This window comes from Pseudophryne corroboree, chromosome 1 (assembly GCF_028390025.1).
Source record: "Pseudophryne corroboree isolate aPseCor3 chromosome 1, aPseCor3.hap2, whole genome shotgun sequence".
Taxonomy (NCBI): Eukaryota; Metazoa; Chordata; class Amphibia; order Anura; family Myobatrachidae; genus Pseudophryne; species Pseudophryne corroboree.
In genome coordinates, this window is record NC_086444.1 from 469488535 (window position 1) to 469510875 (window position 22341).

General features: G+C 45.7%; 1 protein-coding gene across 2 annotated transcripts in view; it reads right to left on the bottom strand.

The window, feature by feature from the left end:
* The window catches only part of LOC134893764 (spindle assembly abnormal protein 6 homolog), a 331182-nt gene extending 313488 nt beyond the window's left edge, over positions 1-17694 (bottom strand). For both annotated transcript variants that reach the window (XM_063913711.1, XM_063913710.1), the window contains exon 1: positions 17320-17694. In XM_063913711.1, the coding sequence (XP_063769781.1) occupies positions 17320-17384 (65 nt within the window). In that variant the 5' untranslated portion in view covers positions 17385-17694. The remainder of the gene's footprint in view (positions 1-17319) is intronic.
* Positions 17695-22341: the final 4647 nt, after the last annotated feature.

Consider the following 22341-nt stretch of genomic DNA (forward strand, 5'->3'; position numbering starts at 1 on the left):
ATTGTAACCCCCTTTTTCAAATATATTATTACTTGTTGCTGCTTTGGACCACAACTTACAATCAAATACTGGTGTCGCATTCAGTTTCTGTTGAGCGTTTGTATAGTGTAATTGCCACACCTAGAGCAGCCTCGTGCTCTCAGCGTGTCGGTCTGTGTGTATGCACCGAGTGTAAGCTGCACAGCTATTCCGGCGTGTGTACGCAAAGCGCGTGCACAGTACGGGACTGTGTGCGCTAACTGGGGACAGAGTACATAGGTAAAGGATTTAATACAGCGGCCGCAGCGGCTTCAGTTAGTGTGCAATAGGGGTTAGTGGCTGCTTTCCAAGAAGTCTATCAAACTTCTCACAACCAAGTAGCTGCCTGGCAAAGTTGTAATGCTGAGACGCCCCGGGCAGCCGCCCAAGAATAGCCCACCTTCCTAGTCTAATGGGCCTTTACCGAATTAGGTAACGGCAATCCTGCCGTAGAATGAGCCTGCTGAATCGTGTTACAGATCCAGCAAGCAATAGTCTGCTTAGAAGCAGGAGCGCCAACCTTGTTGGCCGCATACAGGACAAACAGTGCCTCCGTTTTCCTAACTCGAGCCGTCCTGGCTACATAAATTTTTAAGGCCCTGACTACATCAAGGGACTTGGAATCCTCCAAGTCACCCGTAGCCACAGGCACAATAGGTTGGTTCATATGAAACGACGAAACAACCTTAGGTAGAAATTGAGGACGAGTTCTCAACTCTGCTCGATCCACATGGAAAATCAGATAGGGGCTCTTGTGAGACAAGGTCGCCAATTCAGACACCCGCCTCGCAGATGCCAAGGCCAACAACACGACCACTTTCCAAGTGAGAAATTTTAATTCAACCGTTTGAAGAGGTTCAAACCAGTGTGACTTAAGGAACTGTAACACCACGTTAAGGTCCCACTGTGCCACTGGGGGCACAAAAGGAGGTTGGATGTGCAGCACTCCCTTTACAAAAGTCTGGACTTCTGGGAGAGAAGCCAATTCCTTCTGAAAGAATATAGATAAGGCCGAAATCTGCACCTTAATGGAGCCTAACTTTAGGCCCATATCCACTCCTGTCTGTAGAAAATGGAGAAAACGACCCAGCTGAAATTCTTCCGTCGGAGCATTCTTGGCTTCACACCAAGACACATATTTCCTCCAGATACGGTGATAATGCCTCGCCGTTACCTCCTTCCTAGCTCTGATCAGAGTAGGGATGACTTCTCCCGGAATACCTTTCCTAGCTAGGATTTGGTGTTCAACCGCCATGCCGTCAAACATAACCGCAGTAAGTCTTGGAACACACAGGGCCCCTGTTGTAACAGGTCCTCCCTGGGAGGAAGAGGCCACGGATCTTCTGCGATCATTTCCTGAAGATCTGAATACCACGCCCTTCGAGGCCAATCTGAAACACTGAGTATTGTCTGCACTCTTGTTCGTCTTAAGATTCTCAATATTTTTGAGATGAGCAGAAGAGGAGGGAGCACTTATACCGACTGAAAAACCCATGGTGTCACCAGGGCGTCCACCGCTACTGCCTGAGGGTCCCTCGACCTGGAACAATACATCCAAAGTTTCTTGTTGAGGCGTGACGCCATCATGTCTATTTGAGGAAGTCCCCAACGACTTGTTATCTCTGCGAAAACTTCTTGATGAAGACCCCACTCTCCTGGATGGAGATCGTGCCTACTGAGGAAGTCTGCTTCCCAGTTGTCCACTCCCGGAATGAAGACTGCTGACATGATTTTCCGCCCAGCGAAGAATCCTGGTGGCTTCCGCCATTGCCACTCTGCTCCTTGTCCCGCCTTGGCGGTTTACATGCGCCACGGCTGTGACATTGTCCGACTGAATCAGAACGGGTAGGTCGCGAAGAAGATTCTCCGCTTGTCGTAGGCAGTTGTATATGGCCCTTAATTCCAGCACGTTGATGTGTAGACAAGCCTCCTGGCTTGACCCCAGTCCCTGAAAATTTCTTCCTTGTGTGACTGCTCCCCATCCTCGGAGGCTCGCGTCCGTGGTCACTAGAACCCAGTCTTGAATGCCGAACCTGCGACCCTCTAGGAGGTGAGCACTCTGAAGCCATCACAGGAGAGACAACGTGGCCCTGGGGCACAGGCTTATTTTCTGATGTATTTGTAGATGGGACCCCGACCACTTGTCCAGAAGGTCCCATTGAAACGTTCTCGCATGGAACCTGCCGAAGAGGATGGCCTCGTAGGCCGCCACCATTTTTCCCCAATACTCGAGTGCATTGATGAACTGACACTCTTTTTGGTTTTAGCAGGTCCCTGACCATGTTCTGGAGTTTCTGGGCTTTTTCCATTGGGAGAAAAACCCTCTTCATTTCCGTGTCCAGGATCATACCCAAAAATGATAGCCGAGTTGTCGGAATCAACTGCGACTTTGGTAGATTTAGGATCAAGCCGTGTTGCTGCAGCACTCTCAGTGAGAGTGACACGCTTTTCAGTAATTGATCTCTCGATCTCGCTTTTACCAAGAGATCGTCCAAGTATGGGATAATTGTGACTCCTTGCCTGCGCAGGAGCACCATCATTTCCGCTATTACCTTGGTGAAAATCCTCGGGGCCATGGAAAGCCCAAACGGCAACGTCTGAAACTGGTAATGACAATCCTGTACAGCGAATCGCAGGTACGCCTGATGAGGGGGATAAATGGGGACATGAAGGTATGCATCCTTTATGTCTAGTGATACCATAAAATCCCCCCCCCCCCCCCCTTCCAGGCTGGAGATCACTGCCCGGAGAGATTCCATCTTGAATTTGAACCTTTTCAAATACAGGTTCAGGGATTTTAGATTCAGAATGGGTCTGACCGAGCCATCCGGCTTCGGGACCACCAACAGGGTGGAATAGTACCCTTTTCCCTGTTGCATTAGGGGAACTTTGATAATCACTCGCTGAAACTATTTCCCTCTCTGGGGGAGAAGCTGGCAAAGCCGATTTGAAAAATCGGCGAGGAGGCACTTCTTCGAACTCCAGATTGTAGCCTTGGGATACAATTTCGATCGCCCAAGGATCCAAATCCGACTGAACCCAGACCTAGCTGAAGAGTAGAAGACGTGCCCCCCCCGGTGCGGACTCCCTCAGCGGAGCCCTAGCGTCATGCGGTGGATTTTGTAGAGGCCGGGGAGGACTTTTGTTCCTGTGAACTAGCCGTAGCCGGCGTTCTTTTCCCTCTACCTTTACCTCTGGCGATGAAGGAAGAGCCTCGACCCTTTCTGAACTTATGCGACCGAAAGGACTGCATCTGATATTCAGGTGTTTTCTTTTGCTGTGGGAGAACATAAGGCAAAAAGAAGACTTACCCGCGGTAGCCGTGGAAACCAGGTCCGCGAGGCCCTCCCCAAATAAAACCTCACCTTTGTAAGGTAAAATTTCCATGTCTTTTTGAATCGGCATCACCCGTCCATTGGCGGGTCCACAGGGACTGTCTAGCAGAAATTGCCATGGCATTGGCTCTTGAACCCAACAGCCCAATGTCTCTCGCAGCCTCTCTTATATATAACGCTGCGTCTTTAATGTGACCCAAGGGGGTCGATTCTATTCGGCAACTAATGAATAGCGCCGGGAATTAGCTCCCGACGCTATTCAATTCAGCAACTAGTTAGGTCGGCGATGGCCCGTTCTCGCCGACAAAACAGGTTGAATTGTCGGGAGAACGGGCATTCTCCGACTTAACTCCCCGGCGCGAGGCTGATTCCCGACAGAATCAGCCTCGCGCCGGCCGCGAGGCAGCACTTTTGTCAGGTTTCTCTTCTCATCCCCCGGGGATGAGAGAAGAATTCCCGACAATTGCAGGTAATTAGTTGCTGAATTGAATAGCGTCGGGAGCTAATTCCCGGCGCTATTCATTAGTTGCCGAATAGAATCGACCCCATTGTCAACAAAATGCTATCCTTATCTAGGGTGTCAATGTCAGATGACAAGTTATCGCCCATGCAGCCATTGCGCTACCCACCCATGCCGACGCTACTGCCGGTCTGAGCAAGGCACCCGTGTGAGTACAAATTGATTTTCAGGTAGTTTCCTGTCTGCGATCAGCAGGATCCTTGAGGGCTGCCGTGTCTGGAGATGGTAGCGCCACCTTTTTGGACAAGCGTGTTAAAGCTTTGTCCACCGTGGGTGAGGATTCCCATCGTAACCTGTCCTGTGAGGGGAAAGGATACGCCATAATAATTCTCTTGGGAATCTGCAGTTTCTTATCTGGAGTTTCCCAAGCTTTTTCAAATAAGGCGTTCAGCTCATGAGATGGGGGAAAACGTTACCTCAGGTTTCTTTTCCTTAAACATGCAGACCCTCGTGTCAGGGACAGAGGGGTCCTCTGTGATATCCAAAACATCTTTTATTTCAATAATCATATAATGAATGCTCTTGGCCACCCTTGGGTGTAACCTCGCCTCATCACAGTCGACACTAGAGTCAGAATCCGTGTCGGTATCAGTGTCTGCTATCTGGGAAAGGAGACGTTTATGAGACCCCGAAGGGCCTTGTGACACAGTCAAAGCCATGGATGGACTCCCAGCTTTTTCCCTGGACTCTGCTTTGTCCAATCGTTTATGTAATAAAGTCACATTTGCATTTAAAACATTCCACATATCCAACAAATCAGGTGTCAGCGGTGCCGACGGAGACAGCACAATCATCTGCTCTGCCTCCTCCCTAGACGAGCCTTCCGCTTCAGACATGCCGACACACACGTACTGACACCCCCACACACACTGGGATATACAAATATGGGGTCAGCCCCCCCAATAAGGCCCTTTGGAGAGACAGAGAGAGAGTATGCCAGCACACACCCAGCGCCAGTGGACACTGGAACAAAGTCCCAGTCTGTACAGCGCTTTTATAGATATATAATACACTTACTGCGCCAATTAAATGTGCCCCCCCCCCTCGTTTTTGCCCTCTGTACATGTGTTCATCAGGGGAGAGTCCGGGGAGCAGCTTCTCTGCAGCTTGCTGTGGAGAAAATGGCGCAGGTTAGTGCTGGAGGATCAAGCTCCGCCCCCTCAACGGCAGGCTTCGGTCCCGCTCAAATTCTTTATACTGGCGGGGGTTTTGTAATATACTGCCTCCGCAGTATCTATTATGCTGGCCAGTGTCCCTTGAGGTTATTATTGCTGCCCAGGGCGCCCACCCTGCGCCCTGCACCCCTACAGTGCCTTATGTGTGTGTGAGTGTGGGAGCGGTAGCACACAGCGTGACCGCTGCGCGGTACCTCAGTGAAGATCTGAAGTCTTCTGCCGCCTGTGAAGTCTTCTTTCTTCTTATACTCGCCCGGCTTCTATCTTCCGGATCTGTGAGGACGGCGGCGCAGCTCCGGGACGAACAGCGAGGACGACACCTGTGTTCCGACCCTCTGGAGCTAATGGTGTCCAGTAGCCTTAGAAGCAGAGCCTATCATTTAAGTAGGTCTGCTTCTCTACCCTCAGTCCCACGATGCAGGGAGCCTGTTGCCAGCAGTGCTCCCTGAAAATAAAAAAACCTAACAGAAGTCTTTTCAGAGAAACTCAGTAGAGCTCCCCTGCAGTGTATCCAGTCTCCTCTGGGCACAGGATCTAACTGAGGTCTGGAGGAGGGGCATAGAGGGAGGAGCCAGTTCACACCCATCTAAAGTCTTAAAGTGCCCATGTCTCCTGCGGAGCCAGTCTATACCCCATGGTCCTTACGGAGTCCCCAGCATCCTCTAGGACGTAAGAGAAACATGACGTACTTCATGGGCTACGCGCTGCCAACGTCAAATGTAGGAGGTGGTCGACCGTGTATAAAGCATGCCCAGCTACTGTAAGTCAATTTGTGGGGGAATTAATTGAAATTGATGGACGCAACGTACCAATTTGGCATTACAAGTTTTCCCTTGCACCTCAAACTTGTGATGTTGGCACTAAAATAAAATCACTGATAAGTACACAGCAGAGCATCACAGCCATGCCCAGCTGCACTTTACTGCCAAACTGAATTCTCCACTTTGTAGTGGCAGTTTGTCCCACACTGATGCTCTGAGTAACTACTTCAATTTAGTTGTCTTCCAATAATTTGTTAAAGCCCAGTACACATTAGGCGGTCCCCGCCGACGCAGATATTGGTGGCAGCGGGATGCCGGCATCGGCAAGTGCACACACACTTGCAGATGCCGGCCGGGAGGGGAGAGACAGTGGGGGGGAAAGACGACCATGATGCATGTGCAGCATGGCTGTTAGAGGACCTGCCTCTCCTGTACATGTTCAGATGAGGGAGGTGGGCGTTAACTGCGTGCGGGAGCGCGCATCGTTAACGATAATGTGTACACACTAGGCGATATTGTGAACAATATTGCTCAGAAAGCCCTTTCTGAGCAATATTGTTCACAATATCGCCTAGTGTGTATGGGGCTTTAATCTTTGCATTAAAAAAAAAAATATTGAGACAAACTTCAGGTAAGGCCTAAGCAAAAACTTTGACCTCGGATACATACAGAATTGCACTTACCCCTTTAGACATCTCTGCTTTATCTGCAGTTGTTAGTATGGATAAAGCAAATCGCACATCTAATGTAACAAAGCATGACTTGGAAGGAGACCATAACACAAAATTAACTACTGTATTATGTGGTACTGTGTAGCGTTTATGAAAATTCCAAGGCAATGCTTCACAAAATTAAACTCTACATGTGATTAAAGTGATAAAAGAGCTGTTGCCTGAGATCATTGCCTCTATGCCATTGGAATAACAAATGATGTCCTCACAAAGTGGTGATTGGCCATTAGTGAGACACACAAGATATTTTTTCCCTTGTATTACAGATAACCATCCTTATGAGCAGCGTATTTAAAAATAATATGTTATTTAAAAGGTAATGATAGAGGAAGAACATGTCAAAAGTGAGTGCAAAGTACTTTCCACAAGGGCTACATGGAAGCTGCTTGTGTAGAGCTTGTGACTACTCTTCAGAACTGCTGGCACTCCACTCCACTTTCTGTATTTGTCACATTGGCTGCTACAATGTCTTATACCACAGTGGCCTTCATTCACAATGTTTGTTATATCAAATATGTACAGCTATCAAATCAAAATATGTTATATCCAATATGTACAGATGTGTAAACTGTAACTTATCCAAGCACCCAAAGGATTCTTTCTATGTTCATTTATAATGCTGCTGTGGCAGAAGTAATGCTATGTAAGAGCCGAATATTAAACGGTTATTTACAGATGCATGCACTGTGAAATACAAAACTGGAATAGTGCTGAAATGATCACAACCACCATAGTCCAAGTGAATTCTTTATTGGCTGTCCAAACTGCAGAGATTTGAGCCATGCAGCAGTGAGTTGAGCAGCATAGACCAGAAATCCAAGACAGAACTAATCTCTTTTGGCCAAGGAGCAATATATTTTAGAGACACTTTGAGAAGATCAGCTGCCGGCAATGGCATTTCAGTACTTTTGAGCAGAAAGTGAAAAGTGGCCCATTTGGGCTCCCAAACAGCACTTTTGTCATCACGCCCAGCACTTTGGTTGGGTTTAGGGTTATTCCATGTCAGTTCAACCAGGCGTGTCCACCATCCATCTCAGATTTTTATGAACATTTTTTTACTTGAGAGGTAGTCAAAAAAACTTTCTGCCAAATATCTCGACTGTCTGACAATTTGTTTATTAAACATTGATTTTTCAATGTATTAAATTATTTACTAATTGCGGCTTCTGTATGGCGGTTGTTTATTAAGGAATCGCCACAAAATTTGCACCTCTAAGGTAACTCGTCCTCCTGAATCAAAAAAATCCAAACCAAATCACTTTATCTGCCTTACGTTTCGAGATACAGCAAAAACGCACTTTTTTTGAAAATGTTTAAAAATGCTAGGTTCAATCAACATTAGATATCCGGAAAAAAAATTTAGGTGCTTAACAAAGGTATACATTATTACCACACAAAAAATCAGTATGGTACTCGTTTCATAGTGGGGAAAAAAATAAATCATGAAGTAGATGTTCAACTACTGTTGTACCGCATACATAATTAACACAAGAAACCACGAAATTTAAAAACTTAAACACAACTTGAGTCCATAACTTAAGTTGAGTCAACAATTACATTATCTTTCCCTTGCTTGGAACCTGTTGTAACGGTCTGTAATTTTTCTTATAGTGTCAGCAGACACTGCCTTCCAGTACTTCCTTGGATAGTGGGCACTTCCGTTACACTGGGGAAGCGAATAAAAAGGAACAAAACACTGAAGGCCAGGACAACACATTTGTTGATTGGTTTCGTTTCATGAAGTGTACCAGCACAACTTGCTCCTCCTCATTACAATGAATGATATACCCAATATACCAGATGTTATCATACACTGCTGCTATGTATGTTCCAGGTTGCAGATCACTTTTGTCTGAATTTTTTGTGACTGTTGTCATAGTGACACTAAAGGGGTTATGCAATTAGCCACGGTAAATTAACACTGCCAATTGTCCCGCCGGGAGCTATCCAATTAGCCCTGTAAAGCCGCGGCTCACGCCGGCTTATCAGGGATTTTGTTTCACCAGGCAGGCGAAACCAAATCCAAGGAAATGGGACTGTTTCTACCAAAAACACACAGGTTTCACTGAACCTGTGTCTTTTTTGGAGATAATGTATTTTTATTTTTTATTTTTTTTACAGGCGACCAAATTGGAAAGCCTGTAAAACAAAATATGGGTGAAATATCTGGAAAAATCGCCTAATGTATTTTCAGCTGTAATTGGATACCCCCCAAACTGTGGTTCCTGCTGTCTTCATGTCGTCTGACGACAATCGGAATGTGTGTCATTCATAATAACTAATTGGCCAAAATTGTGTCTACCACAGTCATCGCTGTTTCTAGAAGGCTATTCAGCTTGTGCCATGTATCTTTTCAGCCCAGCTATACAGGTCCAAAGGTGTCAAGATGTGATGAGTTTCCACTGCATGCAGACTGGTGCGGGTGGCTAGACGCAGGGCCGGTGCTAGGGTGTTCGGCACCCCCCTGCAAACTATAAATTTGTACCCTCCCATACTTTACAAAGGGAAAGCGCACATAATGCCCCTGTAGCAGTGACGCTTATACACACACACAATGAATCCTGTGCTAGTGCCTCTTATTCACAACACCCCGTAGTAGTCACAACGCCCCTGTAGTAGTGACGCTTACACATAACGCCCCCTGTACCAGTGACGCTTACCGCCCCCTGTACCAGTGACGCTTACACGCGTACCGCCCCGTGTACCAGAGATGCTTACACGCATAACACCCCTATACCAGTGACGCTTACACACATTATGCCACAGTCATACATACACACATACTGTACATACACACAGTACACAGATACTGTATACACACTAACACACACACACACACTTTCACTCACTCTCCTTCCATCCACTTACCTAAAGAAGGCTTGCTGGCCTGTGCTGTAGCATGTTATCCTCCTGTGTTGCAGGCTGCAGAATGGTGACTGGTCCCGTGTAGCTCCACCCCTTTATTCCATGTAGCTCTGCCTTCTTTTAGGTCCGCACACTGCCTGTCACAGGGGAGGGGAGGCTTCATGCTGCCGGCACCGCTGCCTGCCATAGAGTGTGATAGGAGCAGCAGGGACAGCAGCTCAGCACAGGGTAGCAGAGCAGGGAGAGCACCTCTCCAGCCTGGCGCCTCCCTGCATTGCATCACTTTGGTGAGGGGCCAGCGCCGGGCCTGCTAGACGTTAACTAGCACCATCAATAAAGTAGTGTACATACTCCAATTTTAGTAATGTTTCTGCTAAGTGTTTCATAACTACCGTAATGAAGGCATGCATAGTTATGGCTACATGGTCTCTGGTGGGTGTAGTATGGCTGACCGGCGGTCTCCTGACCGCCGGTCAGCTTACCGACGCCGGGATCCCAGCAGCATACCGACGACGGGATCCCGGCGGGGAGGGGCGCTGCGCTCGCCACGCTGCGGGCTCGGTGGCAACCTGCGGTCGCCACGGGTTCTATTCCCACTCTATGGGTGTCGTGGACTCCCACGAGTGAAAATAGTCCCTGCTGGTCGGCATGCCGACCATCAGGATACTGAGTCGGCAGGATGGTGGAGGAGGTCATGTGACTGTCGGTCAGCAGACCGGCGGTCACATGAATACCACCCTCTCTGGTATCACTTATAACACACAGACTGTTTAAAGTGTCATACAATCATCCTGCCTACAATACAGATGTAGCCACGCTAATCGTTACCTCGCGGCAAGTGTGCCCGCAAATACACGCCAATGGAAGCCTATGGCGCGAACCCCAGCTGTGAATAGTCGCAGCAAAGTGCATTCGCGCTATGCGTATGCCGTGTGCACGATCGCAGCATAGATGAGCGTGGCTCTGTCTGTATACTGCAAATGGGTGAAGTGTTGCTTGTGAAGTGTCCCAGTGGAATCCTTGGATTGCATCCTGACACACAAACGAATAATTTTCTGCAAAGAATTGTTCCACAGTACTAGTGATTGTAACCAATTTACTTTGGTCAGTGTGAACCCACTTCTTATAAACAACTGTGTCCTCATCATCCATGTCACTATAATGAAAAAGTTGTTCAACTATTTTCTGAACTGCTTCCAGACCTGGTCATTCACCACATCGGAGAAGCATACAAGTTTCTGAGACTGAAGAACAAACAAGGTATTTCAGTTAGGTCTTTGTAGTCCATTTTTAGTAGTAGTAGAGCAGCAACCAATACTTTTTTTACGTTTTGGTGAATTTCACAAACACACACAGAATGCATACCTCTTGCAGCACCGCTAACTAACACACCATGTACAGGTAGGTCATAAGGCACAAACCTTAGACAATCCAACTTGAATGTATGGGAAACAGTATTTGAAAGCAAGATAAAGTTCTTTTAAGTTTACTAGGAGTAACCTTTTTCTGTTTGTGAATCCTTTTTCCTTCTGGAACTTTTACAGAAACAGACTTTCTTTCCAGGACACATCTGAGAATGTTCATCATCTTAGTAAAACTACTGTACCTGATGAACGATTTGTACCTGAAGGGCTTTCCCTCTATATTTTTATGGTTCTGTCAGTATACTATGGGTTTCTTTAAGTTTTTTTGATTGTTGTACCATGTATTCTGTGACATTAAATAAGTTAGTGACTCAAGTTATGTTTAAGTTTTTACATTTCATGATTTCTTGTGTTAATTATGTATGCGGTACAACAGTAAGTGAACGTCAACTTCATAATTTTTTTCTCCACTATGAAACAGAGTACAATGCTGATTTTTTTTGTGTGGTAGTAATGTATACCTTTGTTAAGCACCTAAAAAAAAATGTAGGATATCTAATGTTGATTGAACCTAGCGTTTTTAAGTATTTTCGAAAAACGAGCGTTTTTACCATAACTTGAAATGTAAAGCAGATAAAGTAATTTGGTTTGGATTCTGGAGGATGAGTTACCTTAGGGGTCCAAATTTCATGGTGAATCCTTAAGAAACACCCGTGATACTTCAAATAAACTGGATAAAGAAGCCGCAATTAGTAAATAATTTATTACATTGAAAATTCTAAATTTAATAAACAAATTGTCACAGTCAAGATATTTGGCAGAAATAGTTGTTTTGACATCTCTTGACTAGAAAAAAAAAATTGTGAAAATTTGAGAGGGGTGGTGGACATTATATTTTTTGGGGGGTGATTTGATGTGGAATGACCTTTTAGCAATTTTACGCGGTCACAAACAGGCATTTTGGAACGTCGGAAAAATCTATTACCGGCCGTCAACCAACTTTTTGGATGCTTTCCACTCCAGATAAAAAGTTGGATCCAGATGTTTTGCCCATGGTATGTATACAACTCGGCTGATGTAATGGAGTCCGATATTAAAAGTTGGACACAAAACAGCTCTAAAACGCTCAAAGAATTTAGATGTGGTTGTTTTGGCTGAGTAAATTATGAAAATGTTTGAAATCAATTATAAGTACACATTTCAAGCACATCTGCAATAAACAAACACTTTTCACTACATTTTGAAACAAAAACCAAAACTTTGATCTCTAAAAATAGCCAGTGTAGTGTACATGTCATTTTTGCACAGGAAAAGGTGTCTGATACACAAAAAGGATGTACTTGGATGCACAAGCAGCGTATGCTGATTTAAATGACATGCAGCATGGCTATATTCTGTGTGTAATTGCGACTGTATCAGCATACTAAAATATGTTACAGTGTTTGGGCGGGATGCACTAAAGAAAAATGCAGTAAAAGCACAGTTTTCTTGGGGAGGGGGTTTACCGCAATTACATATGCACCATGCCCCGCATCCCAGGGCTTCGGTTCAGAAAGTAACACTTGCAGGCATTACCCTATAGAAGCCTGTCGTATCACTTCCAGCATGTCCCTCTGCGGTGGCATCACTCTGCGCAAGCACAGATGGACTCCAGGGGCCCATACCTGGAACTCTAGCGACGGGAGCACATCATAAAGGACAGCTCTAATCGGAAGAGCTGTCCTTTCTGGTACTCATCGCATATGTGCATATCCGATTAGTACTACTGCAATAAAAGCGCAGTGTTTGGCGGAATGGAATACACTGAAGCATAACACTTTGTACGCAGTTGCTATTACGCACAGAATATAGGCATGCTGCATATTATTCGCATAATTTCGTTTTAGAAGTAAAAATATGCGAATAGGACGAGAAATTGAAATACTTTGCACTAGTGGATGCACAATGTTTTACATGGCACCGCCAATTTAAGCAGTTATATCAGACTGTTATGTTCACAATTCCAGAGAATGATGAAGAGAGTCACTGGGCTCGAACCAATTCAGCATGTAATGAATAGCGCCGGGAATTATCTCCCGATGCTATTCAACTCAGCGCGATGTGACGCCCGATGAGAATATTTCTTCTTGCACCCCCGGAGGGGTGCGAGCAGAAATCCAACAAAAGGGCTGACGCAATGCTGATTTCGGCCCTTCGCGTGGCGGAAACAGCATTGCGTCGGGCACTTTAGTCTGAGAATACCAGTTCTTGCGAGAAAATACCCTGTTCAGCCCGCGAGAACCAACCTTCTCTGACGTGACAGTGCACTGAATTGCATAGCATCGGGAGCTAATTCCCGGATCTATTCAATTCGCAGAATTGAATCGAGCCCTGTATCTGGCACACAAACAAAGTACAATATAACTAATCAATTTAAAATAGGTCACAACATTGCATACACTGAATACATTTAAAAAAAAAAAAAAATCAACATTTTCAAACTGAGAACGTGTATAGAATAGAAAAGTGTAAATAAAATAGGACTCTGACTGGTGCCTTTTTGTATTCTTTATGCATATTCAGTGTTATGCCCCCTACACATTCTGCGATCCACCGCCGAGCTGCCCGGCGGCGGGGGGGGGGGGGTGACTGCAGAGTGAAGTTTCTTCACTCCCCCCGTCACCCGGCACTGCATGCTAATATGGTTGAGATTGTCCATATTGGCCTACATGCATAAGCGATCCAGCACCAACGATGAACGAGCGCGGGGCCGCGCATCGTTCATCGTTGGTGCCTACACACTGAACGATATGAATGAGTTCTCGTTCATTAACGAACGAGAACGTTCATATCGTTCACTGTTATTGGCCAGTGTGTAGGGCCCATTAGAGTAAGTTACAGTTGCTGAAGTTACTCCAATGGTGTCAAGGTCTCAAAACTAACTGCTTTAAATAAATTGGTTTCAAACCTCAGTATTCCTCACATATAATAAGATAATTGCTAAATAACGTACACGTAGGGGATAAATACGTTAAATAATGTTGTTATACCGCATGATACTAGTGTAGCCACGCTCGCCACACTGCAGGCACGGTCGCTCGCAATGCTCTCCACAGGTTATATTCTCCCTCTATGGGTGTCGTGGACACCCATACAGGGAGAAAAGCCTGTGGCACCAGGATTCCTGCGGCAGTATTTCGGCTAGTCGGGATTACGGCATTGTAATGTCCTGGATCCCGACTAGCGGTATTGTAACTGCTTCCCTAATTGTTGGACCTTCTGATTTGCTTAGGTAGTTGTATAACTCCATAAAATTTAAATATTTGGGTCACATCTAAAACAATCAGTAATGTCTTGGAGCACAATTACTAGAAAATAAGGGCTGAGCCGACATTAAAGTGTCACTTCAACCTACTCAAATGAAAAGACTGACTTTTCTTCACTTCGCAGGCAGAGCATGGCATCCAATGCATACTGTATGCTAATGTGCCAATTTGGAAGCATTGGGGCCAGTTAGCAAGCAGTTAACATTAACTGAGGAATGTTTAAGTATTTCTATGTTCATTTCATTTTTCTAGGATTCTATCATTTCTGCCATCCTAATTTCATGAGTGCGCACACCTAATTGTGTGTTAAATTTCATTGCTAAAATTACACATATTAGATAGACATCAAGGACAAAGAACAGTAGCAAAAGCAATTAGAAGTGCCAAGTCCAGACCATAATGACAGTTTAACCACTGAATACAGAAAGCCAAGTGACAGCCAAGGCACAGTTGTCAGAAAAAGCTTGTGGAATTAGTTATAAGAGATATTTAAACAAAAACATTCACCACCTGTCACCTCAAATTGTCAGGTACTGCAATCCTCCCAAGAGCCCCTGCAGGAGATCATTCAACCTAATCAGGCTGGGATTTTTGGAAACTACTGACTGTTGCAGAACCGCTAAATAATCAAGCTCACACCATGAAGAGGCACAGGGCATGAGTCGAACACAGACAGGACTTCAACGGGATCCAGTCTCTAGGTCGCTACAGCAGTGGTTCTCAAACTCGGTCCTCAGGACCCCACACAGTGCATGTTTTGCAGGTAACCCAGCAAGTGCACAGGTGTATTAATTACTCACTGACCCATTTTAAAAGGTCTACAGGTGGAGCTAATTATTTCACTTGCGATTTTGTGAGGAGACCTGCAAAACATGTACTGTGTGGGGTCCTGAGGACCGAGTTTGAGAACCTGTGGTCCACAGTAAGCAGGTCGACATGGTTTTTAGGTCGACATGAGTTTTTTTCCATTTTTTTAACTTTTTCATACTTTACGATCCACATGGACTACAAATGGGAACGGTAACCTGTGCCGAGCGCAGAGAGGTACCATGCCTGAAGGTTCCCGGCCACTCTACGAAGAAAACGACACCAATTTTTTTTTTTTTTTAAACTCATGTCGATCTTTTTTCCTGTAGACCTAGAAACCATGTTGACCTACTTACTGCCGACCTGAATCTAGTCTAACATACCACACCCGACTGACTGCAACATATACTACTGCTGCTGACAATTTTCACAATACATATACGCCCACTTGCAGTGTGTGGAGAAGGTACTTTTCCCATCTCTGTGCATCTTCTGGTGCACCATCAAAATTTGCCCCAGCCCTATGGCAAGTGCAGTTGCTCCATCTCAGTATGGTCTTCTGTGTGAGAAGTTCAGCTTGTTTGAGGGCAGCTGCTTTCAGCAACCCATGCCCACTTTGCCACCCCTGGGATCACTCACTAAATAACAGACCCTGTGTCTGAGTGCAGAGTACGCATACTGCAAGATCTACTTACCATAATTACCATCGGTCTACAAAACATACTTGCATTGAACTCTACATCAGCCCCATAGAGCGTAGTAAAAGCATTCTAATGTGTAAAATATTGCCTAATGATGTCCAACAGTTATAGGTAGGTAATACAAGCAGCTAGTAATGGTACCTGGTAGTAACAATCTATCACAAGCATAACGTGTAATGTGCATTACGGTGTGTGGCACGACGTGTAATGTGCATTACGGTGTGTGGCACGACGTGTAATGGGCACCAATGGAAATTTTCGTTCTGGGCGCCATAAGGTCTAAAACCGATCCTGGGTAAGAACATAGGCAATCATCAGCCTGTAATTACCTGCATATCTTCTGTATTAGCCACATATATTAAATGATAATGAATCTGTAGCTCACGCAGTTTCAGACTGGGGCATGCAGGGCCCAACGAGGAATGCAATGGTAGGGGCCCATGCTCAGAGGCCTGGCTAACCATGAGCAAGTGTTTTGTCTGAGCCCCTTGATAAATATATATATAGCAATTACAGCTACTGCATGCATGATAATGTACCAGATTAATAACCGCAATGCACTATTGAAAATACAACCTTATGTCCCCTTTTGCCATCCCGGGTCGAGCAATCCCCCATAAGTTAGAAGGGCGGCACTCATAGGACGTCATATAGACGAATAAAAGACTGACTGAGTCTGTTCACACTTTTCAATGTACACACACACAGTATATGCTACGGGTGCTGCCAAGAACCATTGATTAATATTTTCTTACATTAAGATATATCAAATTTACAGCTCTATAGATTTACCAAATTTTAAACTGTCATATTTACAACAGTGAAAATCAGAGACTCCTGTGCGAAGATCGAGTAGAACAGCTATAATTCAATTGCACAGTGTAGGAACTGATCCCATGGGGGGGGGGGGGGGGGGGGCAGGTTTCCCCTATACCCCTGTGGGCCAGTCCAATCATTAATCTTTTTCATGCTGCTAGAGGATAATGAATTACTGTCACTATACAGATGTGCCCACAAACCTATTCTCAAATCACACCAAATAGCTCTGAATGACATGTAGTTGGACTTTGCCGTGTAACGCACTTTTTCTTAAACTGTGTCGCTGCTACTTTGTGTAAATTACTTACACTATTAACAGATTACGATGAAAAATTCCGGAAAAAGCACTCAAGCATAGGTACTGGGGCAGGGCGTCTAAATCACAGTTGTACATACAACAGGGGCTAGCTGTCCAATCAAAATATCAATCTGATCAATTTGAAATCTCAGGTGTTAAATTACTTAAATGTAAAATGCTAGTACTAATCAGCACATGCTGCAAACTGAATACACTGGATAGAAAAGGGGTCTTCATTGAATAGGGATTGTGTGCTATTTATTGAGGACAATTGTCTGGGTCTGTGCAGTAACACGTGGGGGAGACAGGTACTGGAATAAAAGATAAGCCTTCTAACAATAGCAACAGATCCAGCAACCATTATTAGTCATTGCAAAGCAGACTTCAATGCAGAGTGCAACACCCGGTGACAGGCAGCTATACGGGGAGATGCACTGTTACATCCTGTACGCTCCTTGTGTAATAATGTGCTCTCTCTCATCACCTTCACATATCGTTTTATACCACACTGAACAAATGACCACCAGGCACTTATATTATGGAAAATTAAAGAACCAGCACCCGTGCGATCTCACAGGGAATGGCCTGGGAGGAGGATATAGCAGGCTATAGTCACCTACCTGTCCTCACAGTCCCGGCATTTGATGATAATGGAGACAACTTTACAAAACAGCTCTTCAGTCATGGCGCCGGCGTGTTCGGGTGTAATGTCCTGTGCAGTGCATACATATCCCGCGACACCCGGAGAGGCCTTTTCTGGGGAACAGCTCAGGCTCCCGGGGTGGCACAGCGCTGTGCACCTGGGAACAGAGCCCGGCAGTGGCCGCACAGCAGGAGGGTGTGTGAGGCGGGGCCAGGGAGACGGACCACCAGCTGCTGCTGCTGCTGCTGCTGCTGCTACTAATAATAATAATAAAAGTTGCAGTGTGGCTGCTCGGCGTGCTTCTCTCCCAGCAGCAGCAGAAGCACCATGCTGGCTTTGTGCCGTAGCGAGGTGCCTCACCTTGTGTCCTCATACCTCCCCCTCCGCCCAGCTCCATCCTCTCGCAGGCAGCCGCGGCTCCCGTGGGGATTCGCGCCACCTTCCCGCCGGCTGCAGCCCTATCGCTTTTCCTGTCTCATTCCCCAGTAATGCCTCCGGCCGCAGCTCTGGGGTGTGAGACACCACTTTGCAACTACATCTGACCCCTGGACAGGTGTCCAAATACAGCGTGGAATTGTGTTTAGGAAGTGATTGTCTGCTACTAACAACGCTGCTTTACACATAATGTAACTCGCCGCTAACCATTTTCTAATAGGCAGCGCAGCTTTCTTTACTATTAGGAAACGTGTAAAGTGTATGCTTAAAGGAAAATGCTGTAGGACTGTAACTTATTACTGTGAGGAATGCCGATGAAGTGTTTTATATATACACTGCTCAAAAAAATAAAGGGAACACTAAAATAACACATCCTAGATCTGAATTAATGAAATATTCTTATTAAATACTTTGTTCTTTACATAGTTGAATGTGCTGACAACAAAATCACACAAAAATTATCAATGAAAATCAAATTTATTAACCCATGGAGGTCTGGATTTGGGGGTCACCCTCAAAATTAAAGTGGAAAAACACACTACAGGCTGATCCAACTTTGATGTAATGTCCTTAAAACAAGTCAAAATGAGGCTCAGTAATGTGTGTGGCCTCCACGTGCCTGTATGACCTCCCTACAACACCTGGGCATGCTCCTGATGAGGTGGCGGATGGTCTCCTGAGGGATCTCCTCCCAGACCTGGACTAAAGCATCCGCCAACTCCTGGACAGTCTGTGGTGCAACGTGGCATTGGTGGATGGAGCGAGACATGATGCCCCAGATGTGCTCAATTGGATTCAGGTCTGGGGAACGGGCGGGCCAGTCCATAGCATCAATGCCTTCGTCTTGCAGGAACTGCTGACACACTCCAGCCACATGAGGTCTAGCATTGTCTTGCATTAGGAGGAACCAGGGCCAACCGCACCAGCATATGGTCTCACAAGGGGTCTGAGGATCTCATCTCGGTACCTAATGGCAGTCAGGCTACCTCTGGCGAGCACATGGAGGGCTGTGCGGCCCCCCCAAAGAAATGCCACCCCACACCATTACTGACCCACTGCCAAACCGGTCATGCTGGAGGATGTTGCAGGCAGCAGAACGTTCTCCTTGGCGTCTCCAGACTCTGTCACGTCTGTCACATGTGCTCAGTGAGAACCTGCTTTCATCTGTGAAGAGCACAAGGCACCAGTGGCGAATTTGCCAATCTTGGTGTTCTCTGGCAAATGCCAAACGTCCAGCACGGTGTTAGGCTGTAAGCACAACCCCCACCTGTGGACGTTGGGCCCTCATACCACTCTCATGGAGTCTGTTTCTGATCGTTTGAGTAGACACATGCACATTTGTGGCTTGCTGGAGGTCATTTTGCAGGGCTCTGGCAGTTCTGCTCCTGTTCCTCCTTGCACAAAGGCAGAGTTAGCGGTCCTGCTGCTGGGTTGTTGCCCTCCTACGGCCTCCTCCACGTCTCCTGATGTACTGGTCTGTCTCCTTGTAGCGCCTCCATGCTCTGGACACTACGCTGACAGACACAGCAAACCTTCTTGCCACAGCTCGCATTGATGTGCCATCCTGGATGAGCTGCACTATATGAGCCACTTGTGTGGGTTGTAGGGAGGTCATACAGGCACGTGGAGGCCACACACACTACTGAGCCTCATTTTGACCTGTTTTAAGGACATTACATCAAAGTTGGATCAGCCTGTAGTGTGTTTTTCCACATTAATTTTGAGGGTGACTCCAAATCCAGACCTCCATGGGTTAATAAATTTGATTTCCATTGATAATTTTTGTGTGATTTTGTTGTCAGCACATTCAACTATGTAAAGAACAAAGTATTTAAGAAGAATATTTCATTCATTCAGATCTAGGATGTGTTATGTTAGTGTTCCCTTTATTTTTTTGAGCAGTGTATATATATATATATATATATATATATATGTAACCCCTTAGGGTATAAGATCAATAGGATTTATGTATTAGCGTCTTAAAATGAAAAGAAAATCCATATATATATATATATATATATATATATATATTGTTCATAGGATATATATTAAGTCTTTGCAGTAAATGAATGATTAATATGTATAGTTGTATGGGGTTGTTGGGTGCTGATATGATATTCTTGGACAATAGAGCAAGGGAACAGCGTGAATACAATAGAGGGCATGAAGAGACTTTTCTAGAAGCCCTCGTGCCGACACAGTAAGGATCGCATGCTGTACCCCCAACAGAGATCTCGCTCGAGAAAGGGGATGGTTAGAAGGGGAACGAGGGGGAAGGAGTGACGCAGAGATCGGAGAGCGGAGGAAAGAGTCAGACCCCCGGCGCTGAGCAGCTGCATGAAGAGCAGTGAGTACCCGGAGGAGTGCTGGAGTCCCGGGGCGCAGTGACGACTTGCCTGGCAGTGGAGTGAGCGCTGAGGGCCGGCTGGAGACGGACTGGCTAGGGTCCGCTCGGACGGAGGGAGGCTCTCGCCGGAGATTCCCTGGTGCAGGCAAGAGAGGCGGTCGTCGGGGCCGTCCCGGAGAGCGGCTGCATAGCAACCATACCCAATAGTACAGCCTACGGAGGCGGAACTTTCCTCCCTAATTGAACCGGAGGAGGAGTCGGGGGAGGAGTCGATAGAGCCTCCTGGATTAAGTTGGGACATATACTGTAAGAGTGAGGAAACCAAGCCCTTACACTACACTCAGCAGCTGAGAGCACAGCATAGCCTTGAATACAGTTACAGCCTTTTTAGAGAGTAGGCAGACATCCTTGCAGAGCTTATTATTACTTCTAAAGCTGGCCTTATATGAAGCACTTTGTCTCTACATTTCAACAAGTATAATTGAATACCTATTAACCCCTCTCTTATCTAGAGTGGATGTTATTGTGACAGTTATATACCTATATACCACTCACCATATGAGGGAGTATCCTGTTGCCTACGCATACTAATATTGTGCCGGCATAGGCCATGGACATCAGGGACATACATTGCGTAGCATCATTACTTGGAGCAAGGATATAGATGCATAGCAGCCTGCCCCATATACCTCTACCACACACTCATACTGCTGCAGGCGAGGTTACGGTAGCTATACACGTTATATTAATTGGCAGCCTGCATCCGTCCTGGCTAGCGATATTACTACACTGACTACTGTGAGTAGAAGAAGGATAGACTATGGAACCATTGAGTAGCAGCACTACTAATTCCAAGCGTTAATGAAGTAGCAAGGGAATAGCTACTGGGACCTAGTCCTGCACGACTAATTCATTATTCTAAGCACATCCAAGTTAAACTGGAATTCATTATAATTGATATTATCGACCCGAGTCAAGAATCCTAATTGGAGATAAACAATATAAGTACCTAACTCCCCCCATTAACCCCAAGAATGGACTTCCATTCAGTCCCTCTTTGAGAAGGGAGCTACCGGAACCCTGGAGCTGCTCTCTGTAAATGATTCACAACTGAACCCTCTAACGTGGATTAATTACCCTACTCATCTACTGACTTTTCCAAGGGTATCAGACGGCTAGTACAGAAAGTCATATAATAACTATTTTATGGTTAAATAATTATTGTGTATATAGCTGATGGTGCACCATAGTATAATGGGTATTATATAAGCTATAAATACCATATTGTATTATTTTCACCAACCCGGGTCAATAGTCTTATAGACTATTGGATGGTTACGTTTTTTTTTTTTTGTATTGCATGCAGTTATTTTCTGTTAATAGATTGCTAAATTGATGAACAACTCATCCTGAGGCCTACCCTCTGCGCAGATGAAAGGTACGATTTGTACAATTTTACTATAATTGATTGAAAACAAGTAAACCCAAATATACTTACCAGTGAAGTTGTCGGTTTCTTGGAGTTGGAACCTGAAAGGGAAAACGGTAATACCATTAGTCACCCGGTCATCCTATTGGGGTCCCTGAAGGGGAATAGATATATTATCTAGATAGGAGGGGATTGACAACATATCTTCTCTAGAGGCGTTCCCAAGCTCGCCTGGAAATACACTATAGCTTGGGTGGAGGCACACTCTGTCAGTTCACTGTAACCCATCACTTGCGCCAGGGTTACATTATGGAGGCACTGCTGAGATCCAAGATATCAGAAGACCGGGGTGCGCTGACTAACTTAAGGACCACGGAAGAAGTGACGAGTGCTGATATTCATAGGTGGTGTCGAGAAAAGGGGGTGGACCCCCTATGTAGTTTTGGACTATGGGGAAATCTGTCTGGGGTGAGTGACGATGCAACATTACGAGCGGTGGCTAACCTGTATGATGTTAGTCAGCCCTGTCTGGTGGATAAGTGGAAAGGACCAAATGGTGATACCTTTGCTTTTTTGGTCAGCAACCGGCATTCATTAGATCGAATCTTAATACCCATCCGAGTGGTAGTGGGAGATGCTCCCGGTTGGAAGATTCAAGTGATATGGCCAGATGGGAACGACTGTATGGATGAAGAAGCAACGTCTGTGGGAGACCCTGGGACAGGTGCGCAGGCCGTGGGACAGTGTCTGACTACTGTTTGGGTGGAAGCCGGAGAATCAGAGAATAA